We start from the raw sequence: 13,173 nt of genomic DNA on the forward strand, positions 1-13,173 counted from the left end.
CTGCTATCAAATCCCCCCTCATTCTTCTCTTCTGGAGACTAAACAATCCCAATTCCCTCAGCCTCTCCTCATAAGTCATGCGCTCCAGACCCCTAATCATTTTTGTTGCCCTCCGCTGGACTCTTTCCAATTTTTCCACATCCTTCTTGTAGTGTGGGGCCCAAAACTGGACACAGTACTCCAGATGAGGCCTCACCAATGTCGAATAAAGGGGAACGATCACATCCCTCGATCTGCTGGCAATGCCGCTACTTATACAGCCCAAAATGCCGTTAGCCTTCTTGGCAACAAGAGCACACTGTTGACTCATATCCAGCTTCTCGTCCACTGTGACCCCTAGGTCCTTTTCTGCAGAACTGCTACCTAGCCCTTCGGTCCCTAGTCTGTAGCTGTGCGTGGGATTCTTCCGTCCTAAGTGCAGGACTCTGCACTTGTCCTTGTTGAACCTCATCAGGTTTCTTTTGGCCCAATCCTCTAATTTGTCTAGGTCCCTCTGTATCCGATCCCTACCCTCTAGTGTATCTACCACGCCTCCTAGTTTAGTGTCATCGGCAAACTTGAGCGGGGGGCACACGTCCCCCCAGTTTGGGGCACACCTAGATCCCGCCCTGTGCTAGACTGGGGGCTCTGCGCGGGGAAGCAGAAACGCTGCTCCCCAGGGGGGTCTCAGAGAAGGGACCGCACAGGGCAAGACCAGGCAGGGAGCTTCCAGAGTTCCCAGGCCCAGCCAGCCCCATTCTCCTTCCTCCGCCTCCCAGTTCAGCCTGGGTTATTTTCTCTTCTCTTTCCCCCTCTCTTCTCCCCCCGCCCCGGCCCTTTCCCCTCCCCCTCCTGTCCCTCAGCGCGCAGACGCGGCCGCTGCCGGGCCGGGCGGGGAGGACGTTTCCCTAGCAACCGCCCGGGGTCCCGCCGCTGCCGCGGCCTGGGCCCGAGCGAAGGAGCCGCCCCAGCCCGGGGGAGCGGTGTGCGGGGCCTGGAGGGGGATGGGGCCCGCTGCCCCCCCGCCGTGATGCTGCTGAGCAGGAAGCCGGAGGGGCTCCTCACCGCAGGTAACGCGGGGCCCCGCATCCCGGCCGGGGTCTCGGGGCCGCCCCAGCGCAGCCCCGGCTCGGTCCCACGTGTCGGGGCCTGGGCATGAGACACGGTCCCCCGCCTCCATGTGCCCGGGGGAGCCGGTGGCCGATCCACTTGGGCGGAGGGTCGGCCTGGATCCCCCCCCCCACCCCAGCGGTGCACCCCTCGGGGGGGTGATGCACTTGGTGGGGGGCTGCCTGCCGGGGGGACCCGGGGGCCGTTGGCAGCATGGGGCGGGGAACCCCTGGAGCTGGGGGGAGTGAGTAGAGGGATCACAACACCACGGGGCGAGGGGGTTTGATCCCGGGGGTGGGGGCAGCTGGGAGGGTCCGGAATGCAGGGGGAGGCGGGCTTCCCATCCGCTCAGACAGATGGAAACCCCCCGGGGTGGGGGATGAGTGATTAGAGGGATAAAAATAAGGAGGAAAAGTGGTTGGTTCTATTGGGGGGGGGGGGCGACAACTGGGAGTATAATCAAGGGCAGGGGAGTACTGGGGTGAGATCCCTTAGGCGCCTGTGGGGGAATAACTAGGGGGAACCTAAAGTGTGGTGGGGAGTGAAATCAAATGACAGGAAACGTAGCCTGTCTTGGGAAACATCTCCTAAGGGTGCGAGTTACTCGTCGTCCCAGGAAACCAGTGGAAGCCCAGTCATCACATGAGACTTTTGAAACTAGACTGGACAAAGCACTGGAGAACAGATTGTAACGAACAATCCAGTTCTGGACAAGGCGTGAAATATGCCAACAATAGAAAACTTCCTTCTGTGGTGATTTCAAATGATGCTGAGTTTCTTTCAGTGCCTACTTTTTTTTTTTTTTTTTTGGTAACTTAGTAGCTGTTATGTCTTTGTACATTTCATTCACTCTGCTAAACCAAAAGGGGAGGATGAATACAGCAAAAACAGCAATTGGTTGTTAAAACAACACATTTTATCTGCATAGCATCCATCTAAAGTATCCCTGGTGTTTTTACGGGAAAACAAATGTGGATTAAATGACTCAAAACAGGCCAGATTTCATCAGGACTTGGGCAGACTCTGCACAAGGAAAGGAACATTCCTGGCATTTTTTCTTTGGCAACTTATTTTATATCTTTGACTGTGTTTTCAATTAATGCTTGAAGTGTTTGTTATCCTTTAAAGTAACCACAGAGTAGAGTAGTTTTTCAGAATCCAAGTTTAAAGGAAGCTAGAGAGTTTCCAGAGATTAAGAAAAGGAACACAATTTTCCTACTCTTCTATTTTGTACAGTATCTGCATTATATAATTCTGTAAATATATGTGTTCTAGCATTCAGTTCTGTGACTTATACAGTGTACTATTAATTTACTATTGAGCACCCTTCACGTATATCAGTATATTGTACAAAACATTCCTAATAACACACAAGTTTACGAAGAAGCTAGTGATACATTGTTGTGAAAAAAATGTAGTTCATTCTTCATACACAGCAGTGAATAAGCATGTTTTCTGGTGGCAGATGAAATTAGTTGATCACATTTTGCCTTGAACTTGTAACTGGGAATTTTTAAATATAATTTCCAACTTCCTGGTTGTGATTGCTTGTTTGGAAGAAGTGACTGAGTTTTGCATTTTGTCAGCAGAACTAAAATGAAAAACCAATTAGTTAAACTTTTTAGAGCATTGTTTTGGTATACGAAGGACAGTATTTATAGCAGTGAGAGAGGATGTCATATTATTTCGATATAAATAGTACTTTTTGTCTAACTCACACTGACATTTTGAGTGCAGATGGTGATCAAAACTCTGGAGTTTTAATGTTAATTGCTTTAGCCAATTTTATTTTAAGCACAGTCACAGAACTTTGTCTATTACTGTAGAAATCATTTAAAAAAAAATTATTTTGCCAACCATTGTTAGTAGCAACGAATTTATTGACTTTGGTTCCTCCACGTCATATTTACAGAGAATCTACTTTAAAGGATAGTCTTATCCAGTATTTAAATGCCTGCTCATTTTCCATTGCCACGCTAAATACAGATAGTTCAGGATTATCCTTCTTTTTCCTTAAAATAGGATATTGGTTAAAGGTTCTTAAGGATGCTTTTGCACTGCAAAAAAATGACAGATGAGTCTAATTTAAGAGAAGCTCCTAGTTTTTTTTTAAAAAAAAGAATCAGAAACTAAGGTTTGCACAGTGTTTTCTAAATGCTTAGGATCATTAAAAGAAATAAAACTGTTGAGTAGCTCATTAATATTTAGCTATGATGCTCTTGCTGTATTTTATCCAATAAATTAGCAAAAGCTGACTGTCTTAGCAAAAACTTTGAAGAATGATTACAAATGAGATAATTTTTAGGAGCTGAGACAAATGTCTTTTCCTGTATTAGTGCACACGGTTGTGACTAACTGGCTTCTATATTTGACGTGTTCAGCCAGGTTTGGAGATGGATTGTATGATTCCTACATGAGAATAGATCAAATTAGGTACCCAGATCCTACAAATGAAGAACACAGCCCTTCTGGACTTCCTTCACTTGGGAGATCAAACGTGAGTAATTTTCTGGCTTCTTGCATTGGTGATCTGGTTGGTAATGAAATAATGATATAAACTAAGTAGTCACACAGTAAATTAATAAAGCTAGATATTATAACCTTGTCACAGCTCATTAACACACTTGCTTTTACTAACTAGCAATAAAAAAGGTAACATGATATGGTGTTCTGCATGAACTGGCTAAGTAACTCTGAATAAGCTAATTTATAATCCATTGTCCATGCTTTGATCAAGAAAGTTAGTTTACAACCTGTTTGGGACCTCATGCCATAGCACATCACATACTAATATATATGGTACTTTATTAATCCATAGCTATATTCTACTTTAACTAGTGCACACTTATATTTATTGTCTCACATGAAAGTACTGGAAATAACAGGGGCATAATAGTAGATCACAACCAGAAGTTCTGTTTTTACAAATGTGTGATTTGTAGATACACCCAACGTAATACAAAAAAAATTTTTTTTTGCGTGGGAGCACTGGCATTATCTGGCACTTTAATTGATAGCAAAATAGCACTTCACAGACTTCTGATGTTCAATTTGTATTTTTGTAGAAGTTGTACATTTCTTAAACAGAAGTTTTGAATCATGTGATCCTTTCTTTAATTGTCTCAGCTGGACTGTAGCAGTCATATTCAGCCATGTAACAGTCATACTGTAAAATGGTCTGGAAATATATTTAGGCTCCAGTTGAATTTTGTCTGAAATCTTGTGCTCCTCGAAAATTTGTGGCTAAAAGCCAGATTGAAGAAATGGGATAGATGAAGGGACAAATTTAAAAATGAACATATTGAGAAGTCAATAGAGTTGAGATCATTTATGCCAGCAGTTAATTTGACTGGCCTTCTTCCTCAAACACTGAGGTGCCTATATGTGAGAGAGAGACATGTGTGAGCATATTGATACAAAAGAGCTGTGGTGCTGTCTTTAAATAATCCTTTAAATGATTAATCGTTGTGCAGTTTTCTTGAGATATAAAGTGCTATATCTAACTTACAACATATCCAGACATTTTCACAACTGTATTAAAATCAACTCTGGAACTAACAAGACACATGCCAAAAATAGCCCCTTGATCACTTTGCTTGTGTGTCACATCTCTTCTTTTCTCCTTCATCTGTATTTTGTCTGTTTAGACTGTCAGTTCTTTGGGACAAGGACTTTTTCTTATTTGTTTGTAAAATGCCAAGCATTGTCTTTGTGCCAAACAAAACAAATACTTAGTAGTGTCCTGCTCAGCAGGAATTAGGAATGCATGTGGAAATGAAAATTTTAAGCAGTTTTTATGAGAAAACATTTAGATTGAAGAGATACTTGTCTTCCTTTCTTCAACATTTTCTGTTTTGACATATAAAATTGCATTCGTATTGAAAACTCCAGGTACTCTCAACTGTCTCTCCTCTCAGACTTAGTTATATACAGTAAACTAAATGCTTCTGCTTTCAGAGACACACAGTTTTAATTTAGTTTGTAAAAGTAACAGTTGAGACACTTGGAAGGGCAAAACATTTAGCAAACTGGCTAGCCATTTCCTTCTTATTCATAATGAAGTTTTTCTGAGAAATCTTCAGTGGAGTATCATTTGTGTTGTTTATCAAGTTTCTTGGCTGCTGACAGCTAATTTATGGCAAAAGTAAACTGTGCAGTCCCTGGCTTATAAAATGAAGCCATTGGAAGAAGGTTGATGTGTTGATTTCAGACCAATTCTCCAATTTGCCAAGGTCATTTTGAATTCTAATCCCATCCTCCAAACTGCTTGCAACCCCTCCCAGCTTGGTGGTCTTCATCCACCTTATAGTAATTTCATCTACCATATTTTCCCCATTTGCTTGTGAGAATGTTGTATGTGACTGTGTCAAAAGCCCTATTAAAGACAAGATATATCTACTGCTTCTCATGCATCCACTATGCCCATTATCCTGTCAGAGAAGGAAATTAGTTTGGCTTGGCATGTTTTGTTCCTGACAAATCCATATTGGCTATTACTTATCACCTTATTCTCCAGGTTTGAACAAATTGCTTGTTTAATCATTTGTTCCAGTATCTTTCTGAGTATCGAAGTTAGGCTGACTGGTGTATAATTCCCCTTTGTGAAGATAGGTGCTATGTTTGCCCTTCTCCGGCCCACTAGGACCTCACCTGTCCTCCATGAGTTCTTGAATATAATCGTTAATGGTTTAGAGATTGCTTCAGCTAGTTCCTTAAGTACTCTATGGTGAATTTTATCAGGCTTTGTTGACTTAAATACATCTCTTTTATCTTTTTGAAGTCTTAGAGCTTTATTCACCCACCTGGGTACAGAGGGGTACAATTGCTCCCTTTGTACCTCTTTCCAGAGGAACCCTGCAAATTGAGGCTGCCATGGAGATGCACTGAATCAGCACAGATATCTGACAGGCCTTTAACAGCCATTATTCTGCAGTTATAACTTTTGATCAGATACTACTGTTTTTTAATACACTAAGTTGAAGCTAGTAGCATGTAGTAAAATAGCAGCACAACTTTAAGCTCAGATGGGTTTTGTGAGTTGTGCAGGGCTTATAAATGCAGCAGGTCTGATTTCCTCAGCAGTATTGGTAGTCTGAAGTGTCAGAAGACTTCAGGATAACTCAGACAGCCAGTAAATGAGGACGAACAACATTGTGGATGAGACCTTGCCACTTGTGGTGATTAAAACAATATACCGTATCTACTTGTTCATAAGCCGAATATTTTTGGTAAAAAAGTGACGCATCAAAATGTCCAGGTCGGCTTATAAACGGGTCTACACCAAAATTTGATGATTTTAAACTCTATGGAATCATTGAATTGAATATCTAATACATTGTTGTTTTGTTTACCTGGAGCGTCTGCAGGCATGGAGCCCCTCAGCTCCCAGTGTCCACGGTTTGCCGTTCCCAGCCAATGGGAGCTGCTGGAAGTGGCGCACCACTTCCCGCAGCTCCCATTGCCTGGGAACAGCAAACCGCGGACACTGGGAGCTGAGGGGCTCCATGCCTGTGAATGCTCCAGGTAAACAAAATGTCCAGGCCTGTTAGCAGCTTACCCTAATGGGCCAGGAGCCAAAGTTTGCCAACCCCTGAAATATAGGGTCAGCTTATGAAAGGGTCATACAGTTTTTGCTCTTTTTACCTAACCATCTTGGGGGGTCGGCTTATAAACGAACGGGCTAATGAACAAGTATATACTGTATATTTTTAACTACCTTTGTCTATATTAAGGGGATAATATTCACTATTTTAAAAAAAATCCTTTACCCTTATTAGTATCATTGTAGCATCTTAAAACTAAAAAGTATAAACAAGTAAATCAATAAATCTTGCTTTTCACCATTTTTACTGTTTATTTTTGGGGCGGAGGGAGGAGAGTTTTGTTTTTTTTAGCACATGATTCAAGTGCTGGCTTCAATGAAACTGAATTAGTCAGTTTCACCTGCTGGTTCTCAAGTACTGGCACAATGCAGCAGTTTGGGTTTCTAGCTCTACAAGGGATCACCATAGTCAAAGAATTCATAAAAGCATTTCTCTTTAGATTTTGTATTCCTTTTTATCCCCCTCTTTTTTTCTTTGTGAATCCTAAATGTTATGACAAAACTATTTGCTAGTGCCCTTTGAGGTACATCATCATTTGGAGAATGGTTATACCATATTTAGTATGATAATTCTAGCTCTTAAAGTGTTGCACTAGTTCCTAATTGTACAGCACTGTAACAGAAGTGTGTGTGGTGCTCTAAGGCCCTATTTGTATTCTAGGATGTCTCGTGAACAGATCTAGGTTACAGGACAACAAAGCAAAGTTGATTATTTATCTTCTAGGGCATCTTGATGAGCTTGTCTAGGATAGGAACATAAGATATCTGCAGGACAGTGTATCGATGTGAGATTTAAATGTAAGTTAACGGGTGCATTAGCCTTTTTTAAATGGTGAAACTCTGCCTTAACACCTTCATTCCTGAATTGTTTTCCAGGTATGAATTTTGGGAAGGGGGCAGGGGACGAAAGAGAACAAAAAATGCATAGCAACTGGCCAAGTAGTTTGTGAGTGGAACTGCAGCTGCAGGCAGGCAAGCGCAGGAAGGAATCCTGAGTAATGCAGGGATGGGAGCAACAGTGGGTCAGGCTCTGTGAAATGCTTTGATTTTTGAGCTGTTCCCAACATGCCACTAAAGAGTTAACTACCAATCTTGCTGCTTTTTACAAACGTTTTTTGAATTTAGAGAAAGTTCAGTGTTTTGCTTTTCAGCCCAACCTCCTTTTACATCCTGGTGGGAGGCGTGTCAGATGAAGGTCATGCTGGAAACAAAATACTGAACTTTTTCTAAGCAGTTTTGTGTGTATGTAAAATATATAATACCATGTACTCAAATTGACTTCACCTTTAAAAATCAAGTCAAGTTCAGCGGGCTTAAAGACCTTTCCAATAAAGTGTTTCAAACACCTGACATAAGTATTCTGCAATGGACCATTACATAGCTGCTGCTAGCTTAAGTGAAAGCTCTGAAAGCCTTCTGTTAAAAGGATATGGTCAGAAGAGCTCCTTCAATGGCTTTTCTTCCCTTACTATTATGGGTAATTCATCTGTTCCTGCTGCTTATTCCTCACCTGAAGTTCTAATTCTCTTGCGTAATCATTTCTCTAGGACCATTTATTTAGGATTAATGATGTAGAAAAGGGAGAGGCAGCAAAACTTTCAAATGACACACAGTTATTTGTAAAGTCTAAAGAAGACTGAGGAACTTTGCAGGAACCTCATAAAGCTAGATAAATAGGCATTGCCTGATGGAAGATGAAATTTAGTGAAGTTCACTGTAGCACATACAGTCCTGGCCCTTTAAAATCCTTCCTGCCTCCATGGTGAGTTAATTTAAATAACACAGAGTTCTTGTACAAAGAATATCCTTTCTTGTAGTACAGGTAGACTTTTCAAGGACTAGGGCTATGTGCTTAATCAAATTCTGATTGCAGTCAAAGTAAAAAAGACATGGTCACACACAAGATTTCTGCTATGGAGGTAGGAGAACAGTTTTTCAGACATCTTAACAAAAAGAAAACAAAACCCCAAAACAAAAACTGAACCTTGTTCCAAGTCTGGATTCTCTGTTCATTTGCAAATTTACCATTTTGATCTCTTTTCCCTTCATTCTCTATGCCTTTCATTCAGAATCTTATAGTATCTCTCACTCTTATCTCAGCAGTTCAGCCACAGGCTGAAAGAATAAAGTGTTTATTGTATGTTTTCAGTGAGTTCCTGGAAAGGTGTGTCTCTTACAATGTATTGTCCACATTTCTGGGCAGACATAACACTGAATAAAAGGGAGATTCCAAAGGCCTAATCATCACTGATCTGAGACAGGCTCCTAGAGGAAGTCTGCATTTTCCAGGCTCCTGTCATGAAGTGCACACTAAGGCTTTGTCTTCACTACCCGCCGATCCGGCGGGTAGCAATCGGTCTATCGGGGATCGACTTACCGCGTCTAGTGAAGATGCGGTAAAATCGATCCCTGATCGCTCTGCCGTCGACTCCGGAAATCCACCTCGGCAGGAGGCGGCAGCGGAGTCGGCGGCAGCGGTCGACTTTCCCGCGTCCTCACCGCCAGGTAAGCCGACCTAAAATACGCAACTTCAGCTACGGTATTCACGTAGCTGAAGTTGCGTATCTTAGGTCGGACCCCCGCTGTAGTGTAGACCTAGCCTAACATTTCAGTGCAGAGCCAGCAAATTGACTCTTAACCAGGACGGAGGACGGGGGATATTTGCGAAGTTGTTTTTGGCAAACATAATCATTGCTCTTATTTACTGACTGTGTTGAGATGGTGGATTGTATGTAACTAAAAAGTAATTGGATGTTATTGCTCTGGAGCTACAGGTTTATTTATACTTTTGCTTGATTGCTAAGCAGCTATTTTAGTTTCAGGGACTGGGCTTGGCACATCTCTCACATCTTTATTGAGATTAAAGACCAGAATGGAAAACAGATGTTGCTGCACTAGTCCTGACTTTTTCAGCATTACATAGGATAGTATCTCATGCGATTTTGTAGTGTAGAATGCTGGGGAAATGAAAGGAGGAATAATCGTGAATGAGTGCATTGCCTTTAAAGGAAGGGACGGAATTTCAGGGAGCGCAGCATTGGCTAATTTTAATCCTGTAAAAATGACAAGTCTTAAATATATTCCGCAATATTTTCCTACTAGTTGTAATGTTCTGTCTGCAACAAATTAACATCTCTTGGTAGATGAAAATATTTATGCCCAAATTAGCTTAGAGCAGTGAGTGGAGAACTGTTGTGTTTTAGAACACTAGAAGGGGAGGAAAAAGGAAAGAAACTTGATGGAAGCTGGTACTCGTGGGGATACACACTGTATCCAGTTTTGCAGTCCGACACAGTAATGTGACCTTCTTTAAAGTCCATGGGAGTTGTGGGAACATATTTGAGCATAAACACCGCCTATTTTATCTTGTTTTGTCATCTTCCTCTTGCTTGCTGTTGTCCCTTTTTTCCCGTCCTTTTACCCCATCCATCGTGGATTTCTCAACCCTATCCCTCTTACTTTAGATCCCTTGTCTCCCCACTGCACACTTGTCCATGTTATATTCTCCCCCCTCTGCACACATTCATGCTAGGTTGCATATTCAAACAGGTGCAAGCGGCATCTGTCATTGGGTCATGTTTGCCGCACCCACCTCCAAGACTAAACATAGCGATACTGGGCTGCACCACCTGCCCTTCTGCTGACTAGATGCATGCTAGTGGGGATAGGCATTTGTGCAAGTCTGGCTAAAGTTTGCCTTTTCTGAACTAGAAGATAGAGTATATTTATACATACTCCATTTTCAAAAAGTTCATTGCATTTGGTGTACAATCACGTGTATGGCAGTGCATATAACTCAGAATAGATAACAATATAATTTATGCAGTATTTAAAATACATCTGCATTGTGAAAATAAATGCAAACCTAATGCTGAAGTCAAAGCATTTTGTTTTATGTGGTATTTTAATCTTATTCTATCCATAAAAAAAAAAATTAAGATTGGCTTTTTTCATCCCTATAGGTTACTAGCAACAAACTCACTATGAAAGATCATCCTCTGACTGGAAGTCAGGTCAAAGTTGAGCAACTATTTGAGGACTCTGGCAATAAGAGGAGCAGTACTCTTCAGTCTGCAGGAATCAGTAGTTCCGAAAGATCTCTTCCTTCGCTGTCAAAAGATAAAAGTATAGACAGCTTAAGCACAGCCAAATCTTGTGGAAGTTCATCAAAAGTGCGCAAAGCTATCTCTCAGGCTCCAGAGCAAGCAGTGAAGCAATATAAACATCAGTTATCTGCTTACGAGCAGCAAGAAATATGTAACTTTTCTGAAATTTACTTTGTGGGTCCAAATGCAAAAAAGAGGCAAGGAGTAGTCGGTGGCCCCAACAATGGAGGATATGATGATGACCAATGTGGATACATTCATGTGCCTCATGACCATCTGGCTTACCGATATGAAGTACTTAAAATAATTGGAAAGGGCAGTTTTGGACAAGTAGCTAAAGTTTATGATCATAAACTCCACCAGCATTTGGCCTTAAAGATGGTTCGCAATGAGAAGAGGTTTCACCGTCAAGCAGCAGAGGAAATTCGGATTTTGGAGCATCTCAAGAAACAGGATAAAACTGGCAGCATGAATGTTATTCACATGCTAGAAAGTTTCACCTTTCGGAACCACATATGTATGACCTTTGAGCTCCTGAGCATGAACCTGTATGAGCTGATCAAAAGAAATAAATTTCAAGGGTTCAGTGTGCAGCTGGTACGCAAGTTTGCCCACTCTATATTACAATGTTTGGAGGCTCTTTATAAAAACAAAATCATACATTGTGACCTGAAGCCAGAAAATATACTTCTAAAACAGCAAGGGCGGAGTGGCATCAAGGTTATTGATTTTGGGTCCAGCTGCTTTGAGCACCAAAGAGTCTACACTTATATTCAGTCTCGATTCTATAGGGCCCCAGAGGTCATTCTGGGAAGTCGCTATGGGATGCCCATAGACATGTGGAGTTTTGGTTGTATTCTGGTGGAACTGTTGACTGGATATCCTCTTTTTCCTGGAGAAGATGAGGGAGACCAACTGGCTTGTATGATGGAGCTTCTTGGAATGCCACCTCAGAAGCTTTTGGATCAATCCAAGCGAGCCAAGAACTTCATCACCTCCAAGGGTCATCCTCGCTACTGCACTGCAACTACACATACAGATGGGAAAGTGATCCTCAATGGCAGTAGATCGCGCAGGGGTAAAATGCGTGGTGCTCCAGGCAACAAAGACTGGGTGACAGCGTTGAAAGGCTGTGATGACCCCTTGTTTATAGAATTCTTAAAAGAATGTCTTAACTGGGATCCTTCTGCACGCATGACTCCAAGTCAAGCTTTAAGACACCCTTGGATTTGTAAGCGAATGCCCAAACCACCCAGTACTGATAAAAGCATGGGTAAACGGATATCTAACTACACAAGCTCCTTCCCAGGAATAGGTTCTAAGTTGCCTCCAGTAGTTGGAGTGGCAAACAAACTGAGGGCTAATTTAACATCTGAATCAAATGGCAGTATACCTCTATGCACTGTACTACCAAAACTGGTCAGTTAATAGAAAATTATGTATTCCCAGAATACATACCTTGTATTTTAATTATCTGCTAGAAACGTGTAAGGTGGTGAAATGCAGAGGTTTTTAATGGATTTACTTTTCATTAAACACTAAATCTTGTACAAAAAAAGATGAATCAAAATATAAACATTTCAAGGGCTAATTGTTTTATCAAGTTGTTTCAGTTGCAGTGTGGTGCATATTACATCACTTGATAGGTCAACACATCTGTTCTGGTCAGTGAGATTACATGCTTTTACAGTTGTGTTTAATAGCACTATTTAAAAAAGAATCAAACCATTTCTTATCAGGACAGTTTCAGTTAGCAAATGCTTTGTCACAAGACAGCAAGAAAAAAGCATTTAAAATTGTATTCTGTTGGATAGAACAAGCTCTGCTTTCAATTAAGCCCCAGGTGAACTTCTTAAATTTGGATGAAATTTAACAGATTTACTGTCAAGAGCACAAGTGTTTTAATCTAAAAAGCGAGAATGTTACTTGCCAGTTTCAAATTTATATTTGAATGATTTGGTTTCCCTACAGAATGCTTTCCCCTTACACATTTTGGAGGGCTCCTGGCATATAGGGATCCAAGTTGCTGCATTCCTAAATTTCTTAGGCTGGGATTTTCAAAGGAGCATACAAGTAGTTAGGGACACATCAGTTGTGTGTAGACCTGCTAGGATCAACTTCTGTACTGGGATATGCACTCACTACCCCCACTGAAGTCAATGGGAGTTGCAGGCGTGCACAAGAGCAGAACTGGACCATAACATGAAGTATAATTTGCTCAGGGCTATTGAAAACATGGTTTTGACTTAAATTTAATGTACACTTTTGCTAACTGATTCTTTCCCCATCCCTCCCAAAATGAAGATGCCCAGCCAAAATAAAGCACCCTTGCCATTAGAAATGTTTACAGTACTAGGCTCTTAAAGTCTTTTTTTC

The 13,173-nt window shown here is 41.6% G+C and overlaps 1 protein-coding gene across 1 annotated transcript; it reads left to right on the top strand.

Moving 5' to 3' along the window:
- Positions 1–3,406: 3,406 nt before the first annotated feature.
- Positions 3,407–12,376, top strand: DYRK3 (dual specificity tyrosine phosphorylation regulated kinase 3). The gene is made up of 2 exons (XM_065403578.1): positions 3,407–3,586; positions 10,654–12,376. Exons 1-2 carry the CDS (start codon positions 3,407–3,409, stop codon positions 12,223–12,225), a joined length of 1,752 nt encoding a protein of 583 aa, XP_065259650.1. The 3' UTR covers positions 12,226–12,376.
- The last annotated feature ends 797 nt before the right edge of the window (positions 12,377–13,173 follow it).

This window comes from Emys orbicularis, chromosome 4 (genome assembly GCF_028017835.1).
Source record: "Emys orbicularis isolate rEmyOrb1 chromosome 4, rEmyOrb1.hap1, whole genome shotgun sequence".
Taxonomy (NCBI): domain Eukaryota; kingdom Metazoa; phylum Chordata; order Testudines; family Emydidae; genus Emys; species Emys orbicularis.

Coding starts and splice junctions, on each gene's coding strand:
- DYRK3 (XM_065403578.1), top strand. CDS start 3,407: ATGTCTTTTCCTGTATTAGTGCACACGGTTGTGACTAACTGGCTTCTA. Junction 3,587..10,653: donor CTTCACTTGGGAGATCAAAC/GTGAGTAATTTT, acceptor TCATCCCTATAG/GTTACTAGCAACAAACTCAC.